The sequence below is a fragment of the Simochromis diagramma genome, unplaced genomic scaffold, assembly GCF_900408965.1.
Source record: "Simochromis diagramma unplaced genomic scaffold, fSimDia1.1 OVJJ01000123.1, whole genome shotgun sequence".
NCBI classification, from domain to species: Eukaryota; Metazoa; Chordata; class Actinopteri; order Cichliformes; family Cichlidae; genus Simochromis; species Simochromis diagramma.
In genome coordinates this window covers 5443164-5466049 of record NW_024386778.1, presented here as the reverse complement: position 1 = coordinate 5466049, position 22886 = coordinate 5443164, and the positions used below count along the sequence as shown (strand labels likewise).

General features: G+C 43.4%; 1 protein-coding gene across 5 annotated transcripts; it reads left to right on the top strand.

The window, feature by feature from the left end:
• The first annotated feature begins 7573 nt into the window (after positions 1 to 7573).
• LOC120721936 lies at positions 7574 to 16845 on the top strand. Of its 5 annotated transcripts, none has more exons than XM_040012589.1 (2): positions 7574 to 7976; positions 8109 to 16845. In XM_040012589.1, exon 2 carries the CDS (start codon positions 11437 to 11439, stop codon positions 15535 to 15537), a length of 4101 nt encoding a protein of 1366 aa, XP_039868523.1. In that variant the 5' UTR covers positions 7574 to 7976; positions 8109 to 11436; the 3' UTR covers positions 15538 to 16845. The 5 variants fall into 5 exon arrangements, with proteins under 5 accessions (XP_039868523.1, XP_039868532.1, XP_039868530.1 ...); XM_040012598.1 differs by having other exon boundaries at positions 7574 to 9783; positions 11935 to 16845; XM_040012596.1 differs by having other exon boundaries at positions 7574 to 9930; positions 11789 to 16845.
• Positions 16846 to 22886: the final 6041 nt, after the last annotated feature.

The following is a 22886-nucleotide window of genomic DNA, read 5'->3' as shown; positions in this document are numbered from 1 at the left end:
CAAAGCCACTTGCCAGTATCCTTTACACAGATCGAGTGTTGTAATGTACCTTGCTGATTCAACTCTCTCCAGCAGGTCATCCACCCTGGGCATTGGGTAGGGATCAAACTTGGATACTACATTCAAATATCTGAAATCAATACAGAATCTCAGGGTGTCATCTTTCTTTGGTACCAAAACAATCGGGCTGCACCACTCACTACTTGACACGTCAATGATTCCCAGGTCCAACATCAGTTTTATTTATTTCTGCAGCACTGGCACCAACAGTTCTGGAATTCTGTAGCTCTTTTGTCAAATGGGTGCATTCTCCTTCACCCGTATCTTGTGCTGAACCAGTGATGTGAAGCCTGGTGTTTCTCGAAAGAGCTGTGGGTCTATGAGTGGTTTTATATCAGCCTGCTCAGTAGGAGACAAATGAGAAAGGTCAACTGAAGCACAAACTTGAATGTTAGTTGGAAAGAACTTCTCAGTCACCTCCTCATCCTTAACTGAACGCACCAGTAACTGATAGACCGGCTCTTGTCGGCTATGGAATTCCTTCAACAAGTTCACGTGAAATGTCTGATATTTTTTTAACTCTTTCTGGCATATTCAGTTCATAAGTGACTTTACTCACTTGTCTGACGATCTCGTATGGTCCATGCCATTTTGTCAGCAGCTTGTTATCACTGGTGGGAAGCAATAATAGTACTTTCTGACCTGGAAGGAAGACCCTATCCCTGGCCTTCTGATCATACCATGTCTTTTGATGTTTTTGTGCAGCTTTCATGTTGTCTTGCATCAATGATGCCATTTTCTCCAACCTCTCTCTCATGGTGATGACGTAGGCTGCGATGTTTTCGCCCTCTGCTTTGGATTCCTCCCAGCAGTCCTTAAGCAGATCCAGGGGGCCTCTCACTCGGCGACCGTATAAAAGTTCAAAAGGCGAGAAGCCAGTGGAAACCTGCGGGACCTCCCGGTAGGCAAACAGAAGGTATGGCAGCCACTGATCCCAGTCAGCACCTGTGTCAGAGACAAACTTGCGTAGCATACTTTTGAGAGTCTGGTTGTATCTCTCCACTAGCCCGTCCATTTGGGGGTGATAAGGGGTGGTCTTAAGTCCCTTTATCCCTAACAACTTATAAACCTGCTGCAACAACTTGGATAGAAAGTTCGTTCCACAATCCGTCAGAATTTCTCTTGGTATGCCTACCCTAGAGAAAAGCTGCAGAAGACAATTAGCAATGTGACGAGCTTTAATTGATCTGAGTGGGAAGGCCTCAGGAAACAGTGTTGCATAGTCACATATGACTAATATGTAGCGATGACCTGTGGAGCTCCTCTCTAAAGGGCCCACAATATCCATGCCTAGCCTCTCAAATGGTGTTTCAATAATTGGCAGTGGTTGCAACTGGGCTCGTGCTACTCCTTTGCCTGAGGTCAACTGACATTTTTCACAGAAACGGCAAAACTCAGAAACCTGGACATACATCTCTGGCCAAACAAAACGGCTGCTGATCCTATTCAGTGTTTTGTGAAAAGCCATATGACCTGCCCATGGAATTGAATGACCCAAATCCATAACTTTGTTCCTGAACTGTTGTGGGAGTGCCACAGCTTCGCACTTCCCCTTTCTCTGGTACAAGATGCCTCCTTTAATCAAGTAAACAGTGTCTGCAAGACAGCTTACCTGAACTTGACTAGCCCCCTCTATCTCTGTTACCTTCTCAAACCAGGGTTTTAGCGTAGGGTCGCTTCTTTGGATTGCACCTAAATCTGAGGGAACATCAAACTCAAGTTGGTTATTTGGCTTAGGAAACAATGCTGTACCTTTTTACCCTGAGCCTTTGAACTTTTCTCTTCTTTTCTGAGCCCTAGACTTCCTAATCTTCCCTGGCTCTGTTTCAAGAGACTCCTCAAAAAAGGGTAGTTCTTGCATCATTTCCTTTGCACTTTGTGCTTTTGTGACTACATGACAGGGTGTAAATGGTTCAGCTGTCGTATCTAGAGGAAGTGAGCTTCCAGATTCATCACCTAAGCCTTGAATGTCTTTCTCAGCACTCACTTGAGGGTCATAATCTGACTGATGTATTAGATCAAAAAGAGTGGGGATGTCATTACCAAGTATCACTGAATATGGCAAACTGGGAACCACAGCTACCACTAACAAGTAGGTTTGACCTCCCACTGTCAGGTAAACCTCAGCAGTGGGGTACCTGTGTTTGTCTCCATGCACACAACTTATTGTAGCCCCAACCCCACTTAGCTTTTCTCCTGAAATTATGCTAGAATGTACAAGAGTTTGGAAGCACCCAGAGTCAAGCAAAGCTTCCTCTTTACGGCCATTAACTAAAACAGGGACAGTACAAGCTTTCTTTCCTACCGGCTCTGTGGCTGGTCTTGAAACTGCACACAAAAGAGATGGTTTTGACTTAAGGGCAGGACAAAATTGTTGTGTATGGCCAAAGTTATGACAGTGATAACATTTAATATCCTGAACTGAAGACTTAAAGGATTTCTTCACATTGTGAGGTCTATGAGAAGGGAGCTGCCTAGAACTAGAAAGATTTCTAGCCTGAACTTGACCAGAACCCTGTTCACTAGTGATGTGACGTTCTGTATCGAGGCTTCGAAGCTTGTGTCGAGTAATTGAGGGAGCGTTTCCGCGATGCGCGTATCGAGGCTTGCTTCATTTATGGGAGAAGCTGAAAATGATGACGTCCGAAGCTTCGCTGCCCGGCTGTACCACGTGACTGGTTCATGAAGTGGTTCGAACTTTGCCGCGAGCTATGACAGCGATATAAACTCCTCAGACTTCTCTCAAAAATGTGGGTGTTTGATGGAGAGTTGTGGTTAGTGAGAGTTTGGAGACAGTTTGGAGGTTTATGAGAGTGAGGAGAGAAAGTCAGGAGAGAATGGAGCCGGCTAAGAAGAGGCGGATGTCCTCCCCTGTGTGGGAACATTTTGATCTTATTCCTCCCAACAAGGTATGTAAATTTCTACAGAAGATGTATTTTCATAATACTGATGGTGCAATACAATTTATGTTAAGCTATCTTTACTTTTGTACAAGGTGAAGTGTTTGCTATGTGCCAGGGAGCTGGGATATAACAACAACACCTCATCCATGCTTAGGCACTACAGAGCTTTGCATGAGAATAAGGGGAACACCGATTGTGGAGCAAGACCAGGTGAGCCATCAAATGCAATGATATATATAGCATGCTGTAATGTTACTAAATGATATAACAATATTATACAACTGTTATAAGTTACGTGTGTGATATATATTTGAAATATTTATATTTGTGCTTTGTCTTTATTGTCTTTCCTCAGGAGAACAATCTCAAATAGATGAAGATCTGGTTAGCATGGTGATTGAGGACTCACAGCCATTTAGCATTGTGGAGGACAAAGGATTCAAAAGATTTGTTAAATCATTAAATCCTAGCTATGTTCTCCCCACTAAAAAGGTCATAAAAGCAGTGAAAATTTAGTTTTTACAGAATAAAATGTGAACAGGCAGGACTGAGGCTCAAAGCCTCAGTGTGTAGTTGTCCATACCTCAACGTTACAAAAGCACAACTACTGTCCACACCCCAACCACCCCTCACAGTAAATGATCATTTCCATTTTAAGCATTTCCAAATAATCATTTTCCATACTGCCAGTATAAATATACACAGTATACTGCCATCACTACAATATACATGTTTTACACACTCCTTTTGTTGTTGACATTTACAGGTTGTGTGCAAAAGGCCACACTCTTCAAATTCATGCCAACTAATATTTTTACGTCCAGTAGGTGTCCTACTAGAGCAAATGAAGCTTCAAGAAGCTTTGCGCTGGGATGAACCAATTGGATGAAAAGCTTCAGTGCTTCATGAAGCTTCATCTGCCCATCACTACTGTTCACCCCCAATGGACTTACTTGGTTGGGCGTAGTGGGTCTCCCGGCTGAAGTAGGTGCTCTTGCTTCCTTTTCTGGCTGAAGTGAAAACCTGTGCGAGGCTAGCTGCTTCCTTTGCAGTCTTCGGGTCATGCTCACGTATCCAGATCTCCAGCTCTGAGTTAACCATTCTCAAAAACTGCTCCAGAATTATCTGCTCAGATATTTCTTCTACAGTTGATTTTTCAGGTTTAATCCATCTTGAAAACAGGTCTTTCAATCTTACATAAAGTTCACGTGGCGTCTCACCTGGTTCAACTTTCAGAGATCTGAAGCGGCGTCTGTAGGTGTCAGCAGTGATCTCATATTTTGCCAGAATTGCCTCTTTCACCTTATCATAATTCTCAGAGTCTGTTAAATCCATAAGAATGTAGGCTGTGCGGGATTTACCTGTCAACAGGGGAACCAGACGAATAGCCCACTCATCTCTGGACCATCGACACACGTTTGCCATTCTTTCAAACGTAGTCAGAAAATGTTCAATGTCATCTTCTGGTGACAGAGGAAAAAGTTTTGGTTCAATTAAAGACCTGGACCCACTGGCCACTGGAATGTCTTCACCATTGAATCCAAGTTCTTGTTCTTCAGATGTTGTAGGGGGCGCTGGCACCTCCGGTGGATCAGGCTTATCAATTACAGCGTTAACTTGTTGCTGGATTTGCTGAAATTGATGCTGCATGCCTTTCCACCTTTGCTCCTGACGTGACAAATCCTTCTCCCACTTTTGGTCTCTGGCTGCTTGAGACTGCATAAGAGATTTCACCAACCCTGTCAACTCCTCCAATTTGTCCTCAGGGCTTGTTGCTGCCATGGCCTCTAGCTCAGATGAAGCTCCAACTCCTTCATCAGGCTGCTCCTCTTGGCCTGGCTTTCTTCCACCTCCTGTCATCATCTTCTCACTGTGGCATGAGTGACACACTCCTGACACCACTTGTAACAGGGCGGCCCTTAGCGGCTGGAAACACAGTGAGATGGACCAAGGCAAGTGTAGTGGAACAAAGTACTTATTTGCTATACAGCTCTCCTTACAACAATTAACCTGTCGAGCTTCTTCACAGCACAAAAATCCACCCTCTAATGACAACTGGCAGCCTTAAATATGTTCAGCTGTCACAGACTTAACCATTATTCCACTCTCAGGTAAATTCTTAAATCCCAACCTTCCACCACAGTATACAATATATCAATAAGAATAAATAAATACATAAATACATTTACATATTAATAAATATTTCACACTTAATGTTACACCAAACCCAATATTATAAAAACCCAGAAACCCAAGCACAAAAAGATTCACCACACTCTCTTTACCAATGGTCTCTCCCGGAACCTTTAAATGGTGTCTGGACCCCTGGGGAAACATTTGCCCAAACACCTTGAAGAGGACAGAGGCAAGAAAGGTGAGTAATCATTATCTTACAAACACTTATTTGCACCACTTTTATTCCTAGATTTCACACACATATTTGCATTAGTTTTCCTTACTGATAAATAGTGATGGGCAGATGCAGCCTCATGAAGCACTGAAGCTTTTCATCCAATTGGTTCACCCCAACGCGAAGCTTCTTGAAGCTTCATTTGCTCTAGTAGGACACCTACTGGACGTAAAAATATTAGTTGGCATGAATTTGAAGAGTGTGGCATTTTGCACACAGCCTGTAAATGTCAACAACAAAAGGAGTGTGTAAAACCTCTATATTGTAGTGATGGCAGTATACTTTGTATATTTATACTGGCAGTATGGAAAATGATTTTTTGGAAATGCTTAAAATGGAAATGATCATTTACTGTGAGGTGTGGACAGTGGTTGTGCTTTTGTAACATTGAGGCAAGGAAAGTGATTAGTGTTTAGGGGACACATCATTGGTTTTTATTTAAAAACAACAGTTTCTCCACTGTGGCAGGTCGTAGGCGATTTCTTTTTTTTCCAAACTGTCTCCAAACTCTCACTAACCGCAACTGTCCATCAAACGCCCACATTTTGAATGGGGTCTGAGGGGTTTATATCGCTGTCATAGCTCGCGGCAAAGTTCGAACCGCTTCCTGAACCAGTCACGTGGTACAGCCGGGCAGCGAGGCTTCGGACGTCATCATTTTCAGCTCCTCCCATAAATGAAGCAAGCCTCGATACGCGCTTCGCGGAAACGCCCCCTCCATTACTCGACACAAGCTTCGAAGCCTCGATACAGAACGTCACATCACTACTGGTAAACCTTAATCACAATCTCAATCACCATTCTTCTCTCCTGACAGACAACCACCACATTCCTTGACGAGGAGCAGCTGTGCAGGATCTGAAATAAGGCTACCAACTGATTTTAAAATTCCCAATAAATAGTCAATAAATATTTAAACTTCTTGTGTGCAAATCCATGCTTAAAGTGTAATGCTAAATAAAGTGCTTGATAAGGTGCTTTTAATAAAGTGAAAGGTGTGCTCTAAAGTGCTATACAGATAATATAATATAAATAAATGCAGTAAGGGAGTCCTCTTCCTTACACTAGCCTATAGTGTAAATGTATATTGACGTGAAGAAATATAATGAAATTTGGCCCTTGAAGTTACTTTTTTTGTTAGGGAGGATTTGTCTGCTGTTGAGTGCAATTTTAAAATAAGTTCTTTAAAAAGCAAAAACGTATATAATATGAAGGCAGTATGAGCAGAGAGTAAAAACATTTTGAGGGACTGGCTGTGTTAGTTCAGTGAGAGAGTCAAAAATGTATCAGTACACTCATGTGTAGCTTATTTGCTTAGCAATTTAATTAACAACTTTTAAATACATTCTTCTTTCATAGTATAATCTTCACGTGCTTCATCCGAAGCACACTTTCTGTGTACTCACTACCTAATTTATAGCCAAAGTATTCACTCACTGTCTCTGTACTGTCTCGCTAGCTTAGCTTAGCTCGTAGCCGACTCATTAGCACCATGGCTACTTCACCTCTCCCTCCTGCACTTTCTTGCTCATTGTGTCAGATGTTTAGTTACTCCTCGGCCTCCTTTAGCAGTAATGATATCTGTAACAAATGTAGCATATTTGCAGCGCTGGAGGCCAGGATTACTGAATTGGAGACTCGGCTTCGCACCCTTCATTCACCCGTAGCTAGCCAGGCCCCTGTAGCTGGTGCAGCCGAAGATAGCGTAGGCCCCGCTAGCTGTTCCCCGGCAGATCCCAAGCAGCTGGGGAAAGAGGGCGGCTGGGTCACGGTGAGGAGGAAGCATAGTCCTAAACAGAAGCCCCAGGTACACCACCAACCCGTTCATGTGTCTAACCGTTTTTCCCCACTCGGCGACACACCCGCCGGGGGTCAAACTCTGGTAATTGGCGATTCTGTTCTCAGACATGTGAAGCTAGAGACACCGGCAACCATAGTCAATTGTCTTCCAGGGGCCAGAGCAGGCGACATTGAAGGAAATTTAAAACTGCTGGCTAAGGGTAAACGTAAATTCAGTAAAATCATAATTCACGTCGGCAGTAATGACACCCGGTTACGCCAATCGGAGGTCACTAAAATCAATATTGAATCGGTGTGCAACTTTGCCAAAACAATGTCGGACTCTGTAGTTTTCTCTGGTCCCCTCCCCAATCAGACCAGGAGTGACATGTTTAGCCGCATGTTCTCCTTAAACTGCTGGCTGTCTGAGTGGTGTCTGAAGAAAATATAATCTGATTAAACATTATTCAGCTTTAAACATTGTTCAGCTTTAAAGTTACTGTGCAACTGTGTAATAAAAATGTGCTCACGACTTTGGCCTTGAGAGCGATAAGAAGCGATCGCCTCATCCTGCAGGTGCAAGATATCTGCAAGCGAAGAGGCTAGAACACCCAAGGCCGATTTCCTTTTATGGAGTTGTTTTTCTGCTAGTGCAGCACTTTCCCCCCTCCTGTAAGTTTTAGAGAATATATACCCATCCTCACAGCAAATCTTCGGAATCTCCTGATGTGAGCTGTGTTGAGAGGTTGTCTCTGTCTCAATAAAAGTTCACTGATTCCCCATCTGCCGCAGGTGTCCGGCTGTCTTCATTCTCCGCCAGCCTGGTTAAGTCAATTCCTCCTTAACATCTAAAAGAACCTATTTAATGAAGGAAGACGGGTTCACTTTGTGTTTAATATTATTCTATTGCATGTTGTTGTTTTTTTTTTTAATCCTTCAATTGGCGTCACGAACAGGATCCGCTCCAGGTCAACTGGAACGGATGGGAGGACTTCGGCCGTGGTCTGAGTGAACGGAGTTTGGACAAAAGTTGTGTGCACACAAAAACAAGGTAAGCAGACCTTTTATTTCTGCTATATTGAACATTATAAAAATACTTAGTGTCCAAACTCCTAGTAATTCATAACCAAAATTGTCTGGCTTACTTAAGGCTTGTTGAGAATCAGACAAGTGAATAAGAGATAAGTGAATAAGAGATAAGTGAATAAGAAATAAGTGAATAAGTGAATAAAGATAAGAGTGAACTGAGGTCTGACCACGGTTGCAGCCGACGGGTTGCTCTCCGGTGTCGGATACATACCTCAGTGCAGGTCTGGGACCTTGAAAGGGTTTATTAGTAACGCCTTTCTAAACAATTAAAAGGTTAAAGGCCTTGAGAATATTTTTTAGTAATATTCTCTAAACTACAGAAGGGTTAGGAAGGCCCAGAGGACTTTATTAGAAAAGATCCTCTAAAACTTAAAAAGGAAAAGTACTGGTTGGAGTCCAAAGGAGGGGTCCCTTTGATCAATAGGAGAAAACGGATCTCTTCTTAAAACCCCGATGATTTTAGTGTTTTAAATGTTTTGATGTTCTGTTTGATATTTGACACACATAAATACACGCTGAATGCTTGCTGTGGAACACTGGGCAGGACAGTTTGGTTCTCCGTTGTTCACAGATTACACAATTAAAGGAACTAGGTTCCTCTTTTGGTTAAAATAATACACCACACATAGAATTTTTTTTTTACACATTTATTAAATACATAAGGAGGGTAATGAGTGACTGCAGGTAATGTGTGAAGTGTGAATGAGACGTGTGAACAAGGTGACAACCAACTAGCACCCCTATCAGGAAGCTCTAGGCAAGGTTACCCGCCAGACTCCGGTTTGGTAGAAGCTTGGTAACACCTGAAGGGATATTTCAGTGCTGACTCACCTTTAAAGCAGCGCCCCAGCTGTTAGTGCCTAACAGAGGCAGACACCCAGCTGGCCCAAATTCTCCTTTAAAATCAATAAAAGAACACTCCTCCATTGACAGTAAAATGGATGGAGAATTAGATAGAGAAACTAATGATGATGGTTGGGGTCCCGGTGTTATTCTTAGCACATTGGGAGAACAATTAACATGTGTTGAGACAGTCATCAACTCCACACACCAGCCTAAAGAAGCAAAAAAGCAGAAAGAGTTATTGAGGAAAACAGCTGAAAGGTTAATGAAAGAAAAGGGAAAGAACGAGGGGAGTAGTGGTAACTGGGGAATAATTTGGCAGAATAAGGCTATGCAGGCAAAAGAGAAAGAGGAAGAAGCCAACTCAGCAGCAGCAGGTGCAGGTGTGATGAGCGGGGTGAGACACAGAAAGGAAGCAGATAAGCACGCAGGCCGCAAAGCTAAATTTAATCACTGGGTGTGTTTATGGGAAACTGCAAAACCACACATGAAGAAAAATAGGTCTCAGCCACCTCCCTATTCTGCCTCAACTCCTCCCTCAGCAGGCATATATCCGGTACTTAATATCTCTGGTGGAATAATGACTATTGGAGAAGAACCGCCCGTAGCTCCAACTCCCCTAGATACTAAGCATTTTTGCCCAGGAAGCTCCTCTCTGTCGGCGACATCCTCAGCTAGTAGTAGAGCCCCCTCTTCTATGTCCCATTGTTTTGGAACCGGATCTGAGGGCCTAACTGACCCCCCTGCGAGCGCACCATTTGCGGTTCGAATGAACAGACAGGAACCCACTGAACAACAATTAACTGATCAAGAAGCAGCATTACGCAGCTGCTTAAATGAACATAGGTCAGTGGTCCAGGTGAATAATCGTGTTGCGTCAGCCCCTCTTTCCCGGTCCAACCCCTTTGCCAGCACTCCTGTCGCTGTTAAAGGAGATCTGACTGCTACTGCAAAAACTGAGCCTGGCACTTCACCAAATGTCACAGTTACCATGTCTTTGGTGGGCCGTCAGGATCCGGAAACACAGATGAGTTTAGCCCACATTTTTGCTGACACTGCTACCCCCACCAGGCGGGGAGGAAACTGAGGATACTGATGATGAACTCAGTGACCTTAACAATACACCCCCCTCTACCCCTCCCAGTTTAGGATATCAGACTAGATCTAAGGGCCCTGTGCCTCAGCCTCCAGGCATATTTCCCCTGGTCCAGACTAAAGCGCAACGTAGACCAGTGTATCAACCATATTCATTCGGAGATGTCCAGGCCCTAGTGGACAAACTCCCTGACATAATGGAGGGAGGGAATGCCTGGTTGGCTGGTTTGGATAAATACACAGCTGGACAGGACCTCGCACTGGGAGATTTTAGAGCTATTATAACTAGGTGCACATCCCGATCTCAGGCAGCGGACCTGGAACAAAATGCAGGTACTACCATGCATGAGAACGAGGGTGCCACTAATGCAGGCCTTGAGGTTTATTGGACCGGCCCTGCGCAAACAATTCCCACCCAAAAATCAAGGCACCTTACAGAAATTTAAATGGGAGGGAAAGCAAAATCCCACCCATTATCTAAATCAGGCTGTTGAAGACTGGGTGAACCATACAGGTCATCACCCCAGTAGGACTTGTTCACAGAGCATGTGGTTTAGAAAGGCGGTGCTGAGGGGCATTCCGGAGTCAGTAAGCCAGAAAATGGAGGATAATCCTGATTTGCAGGACTGTGACTTTGCAATCTGGAAGAAACATTTGATTTTTAATCTTAACAAAGTGCAGATTAAGTCTGATGATAAAGCGGAGAGCGTCGAAGATTTACAGTTGCAACTGTTGAAGGTTCAGCTGCAGAAAGCTAAAAACGACCTGGGTGGAAAAGGTGACAAGCCTAAAAAGCAGCTTGTGGCTGCTGCAGCTCCCCCTCCTGGTCCAGTTGCCCCTGATTTGTATCCGAACCCATGGCCAACTGATCCACAGCCCCCCCAGTATGGTGCTTATCACTCCCCGGCCCCTTATGGGCAGAGAGGTTCCCCATTTGGAGGAAACAGAGGTGGTTTCAGGGGAAGGGGTCAGATGGGAGGTGGTAGGGGAGGCCAGATGTATGTTTGTTTCCGGTGTGGACAACCTGGACACTGGGCTAAAGCGTGCCCTTTGAACCCGGCTGCTGGAAGAGGCAGGGGAGCCCGTGGTGGGCCCTATCAGCATCCTGGCCACAGAGGTGGACCTCGTGGTGCTGTAGTTGGAGTGCCCCCGGCCCCACAGATGCCTGTGATGGGGTGGGAGTACTACGAGGGTGGTCCCCAGCTATAGGACACCCCACAGACTGCCCAGGACGGTGAAGGGACAACGGCGGACCCTATGCTGTCCATAACTGTAGATAGAAGGAGAAGCAGCTTTTTAGTGGACACTGGAGCTACGTACTCCACCATTAAGGATGTTGCTCGTGAAAGACTTACTGACAGAGTGATTACAGTGGTGGGCATATCTGGGGAACCTAAAACTCTGCCTTACACCGTGCCCCTCCCCACAACGGTTGGAGATCAGACCTTGTTACACAGCTATGTTTGTTCAAAACAGGCGCCTGTGAATTTACTGGGAAGAGACTTGTTGATTAAATTAGGAGCCACAATACTCTGCTCTTCACAAGGCCTAACTGTGACTCTCCCTACTGGGGTTGTACTTCCCTGCTCTGATGGGCCAGAGGGAGGTGGTCAGTTTCTGCTGCAACCCTCCTCCTGTTTGGCGGACTCTGCTGACATCTACTGGGCATTATTGGAAGTTGAAACACCTGCTGAACCAGGAATTTGGACTGCTTTTCAGCAATGGCGGCCGTGGCTCTCACTCCTACATCCTTATGTCCCTCCCCCTGACCCACCTCATGTTACACTGTTTTATGACAGGCATGACACCACCTGGTACCAGCACATGTTCCAAAAGCAGTGTGAGGGGCGGGCTTGGTCTCTGAACATGTCGTGCATTTTTGCGGCACCTGAGGGGGTGGCAGCAGCGGTTACTTTTACAACAGATCAATTACAGTGGTACATGATGTCTGATGAGGCAGCTCCCCATGTGTCACTGGCCTTACATCCTGGACACCAGGCTAAGGAGCTGGGTGGAATGGTTAAACGTTCCCTTGCGGCCACTGACTGGACACCTACAAAACTCCCACAGGTTTTGTTTTCTCCATCTACCAAGACATACCAAATTTTAAATGATTGCTTTAATTCCTCAACACTGCAACATGAAGTGGTCAGCAGGTCACATGGAAGAGAACACACAGACCACTGTGATGCTGCGGCTTTACTGGACTCTCTTCCAGATTGTTTGTGGTCACTTGGACCCACAGATGTAGGTTTAGTTGATGTGGGGCCAGTCTCTTTTCAACTGTCATCTACTACCCCCTTGTGGCAGCCTCAGTACCCACACAGACCGGAGGCTGAGGCTGGGATTGCAGAAACAATTTCTGGTTTGGTCACTGCCGGTGTCTTGGAGCCCTCCTGCTCTAAGTGGAACACGCCCATCCTACCCGTTGAGAAAAAAGGCACGGGGAAGTTCAGAATGGCACATGATTTGAGAAGGATTAATGCCTTACTTGGCACTTCTACTTTGCCTGTGCCTAATCCTTATGTTGCCTTGGCCAGCCTCCCACCATCTCATGCCTGGTTCACCTGCATTGACTTGGCTAATGCCTTTTTCTGCCTCCCACTTCGTGAGTCACTGCGTGACATTTTCTCATTTACATTTAGAGGCCGACAATGGCGTTACACTCGCTTACCACAGGGATTTGCCCTCTCCCCAGGACTGTTTAATCAGTGTTTGAAAGAACTTTTACAAACCTGCCCACTACCATCTGACTGTATGTTAATACAATATGTGGATGACCTTTTGCTGTCTGCCCCCACGGCTGACATCTGTTTGGAGGCCACCAGAGTGGTACTTCACCACCTGGCCAACACAGGTTTTAAAGTGAGCAAAAACAAACTACAGATTGCAAGAAAACAGGTTTCTTTTCTAGGCCGCATGGTCTCACAGTCCGGTATTTCCTTGTCCCCAGAACACAGGAACTCCATTTTGCACCATCCAAAACCTCTAACTGTAAAAGACATGTTGTCATTTTTGGGCCTGACTGGTTACAGCAGGACCTATGTCCCAGACTATGTTGGCCTTACTTCCCCTCTGCGCGTTTTGGTAAATGAACAAGGCATGAGAAACCTCTCTGCTCCCCTCTCATGGACTATAGAAGCAGAACAGGCGTTTATAAAGTTAAAACAACAGCTTTCTGTCGCCTCTGACCTTGCTGTGCCAGATTACACCTTGCCTTTTCATCTTGATGTTTCTGGAACTGGAACCCATATCAATGGTATCCTGTTCCAGAAAAAAGGGGGAGAGAGAAAAGTGTTGACATATGTAAGTGTAATGCTTGACAACACTGAAAAACGCCACCCACCGTGCACACAACACGTTTCTGGACTTGCAAAAATCATTCAGAAAACAGCACACATAGTGATGAACCACCCACTAAAAATTTTGACATCACACAGTGTGGTGGCCTACGTCTCCTCACAGGCCTTCACACTCACTTCACTCAGGCAGAGACGCCTCAGTACCATTTTGGAAGCACCACACATCACCTACTCACATGAAGGCATAAACATGGCTGATCACATGGGATCAGGGGAACCACATATGTGTGAAGAAGTTGTGCAGGTACAGGAGAAAATCAGGCCAGATTTGCAGGCAGAACCTCTAATGGACGCAGAAAAAGATTGGTTCACAGATGGATGTTGTTTCAGAACTGAAAGTGGAATGTTGAAAGCTGCATGGGCAATAGTGGAACAGACAGACATGAGATGGAAAACAGTGAAAGCAGAGCAGTTGACAGGACAACAGTCTGCACAGAGAGCTGAACTGAGAGCGGTGATTGAAGCCTTAAGGATGGGAAAGGGACAGAAAGTGAATATATACAGTGATTCAGCTTATGCTGTGGGAGCAGTGCATGTGGAGCTCAAGCAGTGGCTAAGAGCTGGTTTTTTGACAGCCAGCGGAAAGCCTATTAAACATGAGACAGAAATGAGGGAATTAGCGGAAGCACTGTTGTTACCTGTTAAGGTGGCAGTGGTAAAATGCAAAGGACACAGTGCCGGATTGGACTTAGTGGCATTAGGTAACAAACAGGCCGACTTAGTAGCTAAGCAGACAGCTGGTTACTTACCCTCCCTGATTATGGTAATGGACCCAGAAGCCACACCCCCTCCAGAAAGACCACCCATACAACTAGGCCTAGCCACAATCAGAGAGTTACAGGACAAAGCCAGCCCCCAGGAAAAATCATTATGGGTAACAAGAGGGGCCACAAACACAGATGTTTGGCGTGGCCCAGATGGAAGGCCCATTCTACCGCCAGGGGTCAGACAGACAGCCATGGAAGAGGCACATGGAGTGGGGCATGTGGGACCTGCACAAATGATGAGGAACTTAGCCGCCTGGTGGCACCCTTATCTAAAAGACATGACAAAATACATGGTTAAAACCTGTAAGGAGTGCAACCAATTTGGAATCAAGCCCGCCTTCAAGCCAATAGCAGGGTACTTCCCCATCCCACTTTGTCCAGGAAAAGAAATAATCATTGATTACACAGACATGGTGGACAGAGTAGGTAGTTACAGGTACCTGCTGGTGGCTGTGGATGCATTTTCAGGTTGGCCAGAAGCCTGGCCGACAGCAAGTGAAAACAGTGGAACTGTGGTGAAGTGTCTGATTAATCATTATATACCACAGCATGGGTTTCCCGAGGTCATAAGGTCGGACAATGGTTCACATTTCAGGAACCACGATCTGCAGAGGGTTGAAGCCGCATTAGGTTTGAAACATAAGTTTGGCTCAGTTTACCACCCCCAATCCCAGGGGAAAGTGGAAAGGATGAATCAAACTCTAAAAACTAAATTGGCTAAAATCTGTGCACAGACCAAATTAGATTGGGTTAAGGCATTGCCTCTTGCATTAATGTCCATAAGATGCTCAGTAAATCAAACCTCTGGTTACACTCCATTTGAGTTGGAGCATGGCAGGCCTTTTCCTGGCCCCTCCTCTCGCCTGTTAATGTCGGATGAAGCTGATTCAGACCTCGATCCGAGGACATATTATAACATGCTCCGCAGTTTTGTTGCCCAGTATTCCTCACAGGTCGCTGAAAGAAACCAGCAAGAGCAGAAAGAGGCGGCTGCACCTGGAATGGACTACGTCCTCCTGAAAGTCACAAAGAGAAAGTGGGCTGAGCCTCGCTGGACAGGCCCTTACCGCATAACAGAGCGGACCTCCCACGCTGTCAGGCTCGAAGGGAAAGGTGACACCTGGTTTCATTACACACAGTGCGCTGCTGCCACCGAACCAGGAAGAACCTTGAGAGAGGTGCAGAAGGACCTGTCAGAAGGAGCTGCAACAGCATCACCAACCACTTGAGGGAGCCAAAACTCAACCTACAAGCCGGCTGGTTACAAAAGGGGGTGTTCTTCATACTGAACTAAACATTTTTATTTTTAACATCTTTTATGATTTTGCTTTTATATTGGCTTGAGTTTTTAAGATTTACATTTTACATTGCAATAGTTTTAATCGCTGAAAGCTCATTTAAAGTTGTGTCACTGATACTTTTTGTTGCTCTTTAACTCCTAGAACACCTCCTCGCCAACGGATGATGAAAACTCTGATCGTGATGGTGACGAACATTATCGTCTTTCTCTTGTTTAAATGCTTCTAGAATGGTTGTTTCTCTGTGGTCTTTTGTATTAGCCTTGTTATTAATTGTTTCCCTCACCCACTTCCTCTTGAAGGATATATCTGGTTGAACTGTGTCTGGTCGGGTTGTGAGGGTTAAGCGATGTTCTCAGGGTCTCCGGACTTAAGCCTGAGCAAATGTGTACTCCGACCACTGGATATAAATTGCTTTTTTCCACACCCCTTCCTCACGTTTTACCATATTCACTTTTGAATGTCCTTAGCAGTTACCGTTCTGGGTTTATTTTACTGTTGATTTATTCTTTCACATTTTCACGTTTATATCTCTCATTATTATAGTATACTCTGTACTCTCCACATTTTTATCATTACTTATGCTTTTTGGTTGCTGTGTTACATGAACTGTTAATTTTGTGTCACTACCCTGGTTGCACTGACTCGTTGTATCCTTGTGTGCAGGACAGCTGTTACTGCTTTCGTCTGGAACCGAGACTGCTTGCAGCCGACCCCTGGGCAGGGTGGTGCCTGGACTCTTTTCTCCTCATCTGCAATGACAGATAAAGACAAATGATAAGACCCGAGGAGTTTTTCGAGCCAGGCTTCGACACGTCTCTGTGTTCCTTTGAATGTTACTTATTTTTGTGTGTGTTGACCCATTTTAAGATGGGTCAAAAGGGGGATTTGAAGAAAATATAATCTGATTAAACATTATTCAGCTTTAAACATTGTTCAGCTTTAAAGTTACTGTGCAACTGTGTAATAAAAATGTGCTCACGACTTTGGCCTTGAGAGCGATAAGAAGCGATCGCCTCATCCTGCAGGTGCAAGATATCTGCAAGCGAAGAGGCTAGAACACCCAAGGCCGATTTCCTTTTATGGAGTTGTTTTTCTGCTAGTGCAGCACTTTCCCCCCTCCTGTAAGTTTTAGAGAATATATACCCATCCTCACAGCAAATCTTCGGAATCTCCTGATGTGAGCTGTGTTGAGAGGTTGTCTCTGTCTCAATAAAAGTTCACTGATTCCCCATCTGCCGCAGGTGTCCGGCTGTCTTCATTCTCCGCCAGCCTGGTTAAGTCAATTCCTCCTTAACATCTAAAAGAACCTATTTAATGAAGGAAGACGGGTTCACTTTGTGTTTAATATTATTCTATTGCATGTTGTTGTTTTTTTTTTTTAATCCTTCATGTCCCAGAAACGATGTGGGCTTCATAGATAATTGGCAAACCTTCTGGAGGAAACCTGGTCTTGTTAGGAGAGACGGCATCCATCCCACTTTGGATGGAGCAGCTCTCATTTCTAGAAATATGGACAAATTTATTAAACCCCCCAAAATATGACTATCCAGAGTTGGGACCAGGAAGCAGAGTTGCAGTCTTACACGCCTCTCTGCAGCTTCTCTCCTCCTGCTACCCCCCCAAAAACCCATCTCCATAGAGACTGTGTCAGCTTCCAAAAAGACAAAAAACAAACTAAAAACCAGCAACAAACAACTTAAACATAAACAATTACAAAGAAAGAACAATACAGTATCCACATCTGAACCAAAGAGTAAAACAGTGAAATGTGGATTATTAAATATTAGGTCTCTCTCCTCCAAGTCTCTGTTAGTACATGACTTAATAATTGATCAACAAATTGATTTACTCTGCCTTACAGAAACCTGGTTGCAGCAGGATGATTATGTTAGTTTAAATGAATCAACACCCCCGAGTCATTCTAACTACCAGAAATCTCGAAGCACAGGCCGAGGGGGCGGTGTGGCAGCAATTTTTCACACCAGCCTATCAATTAATGAAAGACCAAGACAGACTTTTAATTCATTTGAAAGCCTGATGCTTAACATTGTCCACCCCAGCTGTGAAACTCAGAAACCAGTCTTACTTGTTATCATCTATCGTCCACCTGGGCCTTACACAGAGTTTCTGTCTGATTTCTCAGACTTTATATCTAATTTAGTTCTGAGCTCAGATAAAATAATTATTGTGGGTGATTTTAACATCCATGTAGATGCTAAAAATGACAGCCTCAACATGGCATTTAATCTGTTATTAGACTCAATTGGCTTCTCTCAAAATGTAAAAGAACCCACCCACCACTTTAATCACACTCTAGATCTTGTTTTAACATATGGCTTAGAAACTGAACATTTAACAGTGTTTCCTGAAAACCCTCTCCTGTCTGATCATTTCCTGATAACATTTACTTTTACAATAATTGATTACACAGTGGTGAAGAGTAGACTTTATCAAAGTAGATGTCTTTCTGAAAGTGCTGTAACTAAGTTTAAGAATATAATCCACCCACTGTTATCATCTCCAATGCCCTGTACCAACATAGAGCAGAGCAGCTATCTGAACGCTACCCCAACAGAGGTCGATTATCTTGTTAATCATTTCACCTCCTCACTACGTACGACTCTGGATACTGTAGCTCCTGTGAAAACTAAGGCCTCAAATCAGAAGTACCTGACTCCGTGGTATAATTCTCAAACACGTACCCTAAAGCAGATGACTCGTAATCTGGAGAGGAAATGGCGTGTCACAAATCTAGAGGATCATCATTTAGCCTGGAGAAATAGTTTGCTGCTTTATAAGAAAGCCCTCCGCAAAGCCAGAACATCTTACTATTCGTCACTGATTGAAGTAAATAAGAACAACCCCAGGTTTCTCTTCAGCACTGTAGCCAGGCTGACAAAAAGTCAGAGCTCTTTTGAGCCAACCATCCCTTTAACGTTAACTAGTAATGACTTCATGAACTTCTTCACAAATAAAATTTTTATCATTAGAGAAAAAATTACCAGTAATCATCCCACAGATGTAATATTATCTACAGCTACTCTTAGTACTATTGATGTTAAGTTAGACTCTTTTTCTCCAATTGATCTTTCTGAGTTAACTTCAATAATTACTTCCTCCAAACCATCAACCTGTCTTTTAGACCCCATTCCTACAAAACTGCTCAAAGAAGTCCTGCCATTAATTAATTCTTCGACCTTAAATATGATCAACCTATCTCTAATGATCGGCTATGTAGCACAGGCCTTCAAGCTGGCTGTAGTTAAACCTTTACTCAAAAAGCCATCTCTAGACCCAGCAGTCTTAGCTAATTATAGGCCAATCTCCAACCTTCCTTTCATATCAAAAATCCTTGAAAGAGTAGTTGTCAAACAGCTAACAGATCATCTGCAGAGGAATGGTTTATTTGAAGAGTTTCAGTCAGGTTTCAGAGCTCAGCACAGCACAGAAACCGCTTTAGTGAAGGTTACAAATGATCTTCTTATGGCCTCTGACAGTGGACTCATCTCTGTGCTTGTCCTGCTAGACCTCAGTGCAGCGTTCGATACTGTCGACCATAATATCCTATTAGAGCGATTAGAACATGCTGTAGGTATTACAGGTACTGCACTGCAGTGGTTTGTATCATATCTATCTAATAGACTCCAGTTTGTGCATGTAAATGGAGAGTCCTCTTCACACACTGAGGTTAATTATGGAGTTCCACAGGGTTCAGTGCTAGGACCAATTCTGTTTACATTATACATGCTTCCCTTAGGCAGTATCATTAGAAGACATAGCATACATTTTCACTGCTATGCAGATGACACCCAGCTCTATCTGTCCATGAAGCCAGATGACACACACCAATTAATTAAACTGCAGGAATGTCTTAAAGACATAAAGACCTGGATGGCTGCTAACTTTCTGCTTCTTAATTCAGATAAAACTGAGGTTATTGTACTCGGCCCTGAAAATCTTAGAATTATGGTATCTAACCAGATTCTTACTCTGGATGGCATTACCTTGGCCTCCAGTAACGCGGTGAGGAACCTTGGAGTCATTTTTGACCAGGACATGTCCTTCAACGCACATATTAAACAAATATGTAAGACTGCTTTCTTCCATTTGCGCAACATCTCTAAAATTAGAAATATCCTGTCTCAGAGTGATGCTGAAAAACTAGTTCATGGATTTATTACTTCCAGGCTGGACTACTGTAATTCATTATTATCAGGATGTCCAAAAAACTCGCTGAAAAGCCTTCAACTAATCCAAAATGCTGCAGCAAGAGTCCTGACAGGGACTAGAAAGAGAGAGCATATTTCTCCTGTTTTGGCTTCCCTTCATTGGCTTCCTGTTAAATCCAGAATTGAATTCAAAATCCTGCTCCTCACATACAAGGTCTTAAATAATCAGGCCCCATCTTATCTTAATGACCTTGTAGTACCATATCACCCTATTAGAGCGCTTCGCTCTCGCTCTGCAGGCCTACTTGTTGTTCCTAGAGTATTTAAAAGTAGAATGGGAGGCAGAGCCTTCAGTTTTCAGGCCCCTCTTCTGTGGAACCAGCTTCCAGTTTGGATTCGGGAGACAGACACTATCTCTACTTTTAAGATTAGGCTTAAAACTTTCCTTTTTACTAAAGCATATAGTTAGGGCTGGACCAGGTGACCCTGAATCCTCCCTTAGTTATGCTGCAATAGACGTAGGCTGCCGGGGGATTCCCATGATGCATTGAGTTTTTCCTTTCCAGTCACCTTTCTCACTCATTATGTATTAATAGACCTCTCTGCATTGAATCATATCTGTTATTAACCTCTGTCTCTCTTCCACAGCATGTCTTTATCCTGTCTTCCTTCTCTCACCCCAACCGGTCGCAGCAGATGGCCGCCCCTCCCTGAGCCTGGTTCTGCCGGAGGTTTCTTCCTGTTAAAAGGGAGTTTTTCCTTCCCACTGTCGCCAAAGTGCTTGCTCATAGGGGGTCATATGATTGTTGGGTTTTTCTCTGTATCTATGAAGCGCCTTGAGGCGACTTTTGTTGTGATTTGGCGCTATATAAATAAAATTGAATTGAATTGAATGTCTACATCTTTATTTTGTTCAATATGAACAAAATTATAGCACAAGTGCTATCACATGTCGGGACAGAAATAGAGTACCAATGTTTATTTGGTAGTTAAATGAAAGGCTTCAGTTAGTTAACAGTGAGGGGGGAAAAAACGCGTTCACGTTTGCAGGGTTTTTTTGTTACACAATATTTGAAATAAAAAATAAAATTTGAAAAAACTACACTTTTCGAAATATTTGTGGGTGTTTTCTTGTTTGTTTTTTGTACAACTTGAGCCCTAAAGTAGCCCTCACATGAGATGACAGTCCCATCAGTGGGTTTGAGACCCCTGCATTGGAATGACAAGTTTTAAAAAAATGCTGCTGTAATCTGAAGCATTAAATACTCCAAATGTAGCTGTGGATGCTACAATTTCAACTTCAGTTTAAAGGTTCTCCATTTGCCATCTCAGTTGATCAACATTTATTTTATTTTTTTTACAATGCAAGCTTTTCCTTTAATGCAGCTGCATGAGCAATAACTGCAACCATTACTGCCTTGGAGCACTGCAGACCTTGTGGAGGGCCTATTGCTTTTGCCTGATCCTTTACACCCCACATTACAAACACACTTGTTCATTTTCAAGACCACTTTTATTTGTTTGAACAACACCTTTCCTTTTCAGTCAATCACTAAGCATTTTTATCTTGAACCACATTTCTTGTCTTTCAGACTCATCCTTTGGCAAATAAGTCATCAACACTTCATGTTGGGTTTTAGGATCATCAACAAAAATATATTTTTCAAGTGTAACTTTTACCTCTTTAACAAAAGAAATTTCATTCATCAAGCCTTTTTGGAATTTAATCTTTCTTTCATTTTGAAAAACAGCAGTTTTTTCCATGAGTCTTTTCTCAGTCATTAAAACAGTAGGCACTAGATCAGAAGATCCAGCCTTGGGTTCAGTATCAGACACAGGCAAAGGTTCTGGATCAGAATCACAGTCTTTTTCTATGGTTTTTAAACAATCAGACCTTTGTTAATCTGTTTGTCTTTAAGATTAAGAGTCACTCAGTCGGTAGCCAATGCATTGCTCTTTTGCATGCTAAGGTATGTGTGCACACTTTAAACATGAATGGCCATTCCCTGGTTTTGTAGCAATATACATACCTTTGCACTGGCCGTCATAGATGCCCTGATGTCCAGTTGACCTCCATGACACGTAGCTCCAACAGCCCTGGTGCGCAGCAGGTGGAGGACAACAGTAACAGCATCACAATTCAGCGCAGTCTCTTTTGTTCCAAAACTCTCCAAAGAGGAAGTTTTTGGCTTATGTAGGACCAGACTTCGCCAATGAAAGATCAGCCACCACAGATGATGAAATGACAGTTGTTGTGACACATGCAAAATAAGTATCCATTAACCATTTCTTTGAAATAAAATGATGTATCATTTATTCTTCTAATTTTGACAATGTCCATAAAACAGTTGCTTCTATTTCAATTTTTCATATGCCAAGAGGATCCAACACAACCTTACATGATAATACACGGTCAAAAAACTGTTTGCCTCTGTTCCATCTCATCACATTTGAGCACCATTGAACCTGGATTAAATGGGTGTGGAGTCAGGTGCAAGTAGCGTTACTACTCCCTCTTGTGCTGACAAGTTACAATAGCACTAAAAACATAAAATGTCTCAGACAACGGCTGTATCCTATGGGCTCAAATTGTGGTCATAAATATTTTGTACTTGTAAATCAGTTTTGTACTTGTAAATCAGGATTTGTATGTGTAAAAAGAATTTGTGTGTGTAAATTTGTGTGTGTGTAAAAAAGATTTGTATGTGTAAAACGAATTTGTGTGTGCGTAAAAAAGATTTGTGTGTGGACTTAGCCAAAAAACTACGTGAGAAAGTCTGCACTCAAGTTTCAAGTTACAAGTATGAATTTTGACCCTATTTTTCTTCCTTTCATCTGATTGGCCACTGTCATGTCAATCACAAATTTAACTATCCAGTCAGAGAACAGATGGGTTTGGCTGTTTGAGGGGTGCTTTTTTGAACCCGCTGGTAGAGAATCAGTTCCCAGTAGTCCAGTTTCTTGGAATAGTTAATCTGCTTGTCTATCAATTCAGGCTACGTCCACACTTACCCGGGTATTTTTGAAAACGCAGATTTTTCTTTTTTTTTTTTTTCTTTTTTTTTGTCCCGTTTGGATCTTTAGCCATCAGAATTGTTGTCTTAAGGC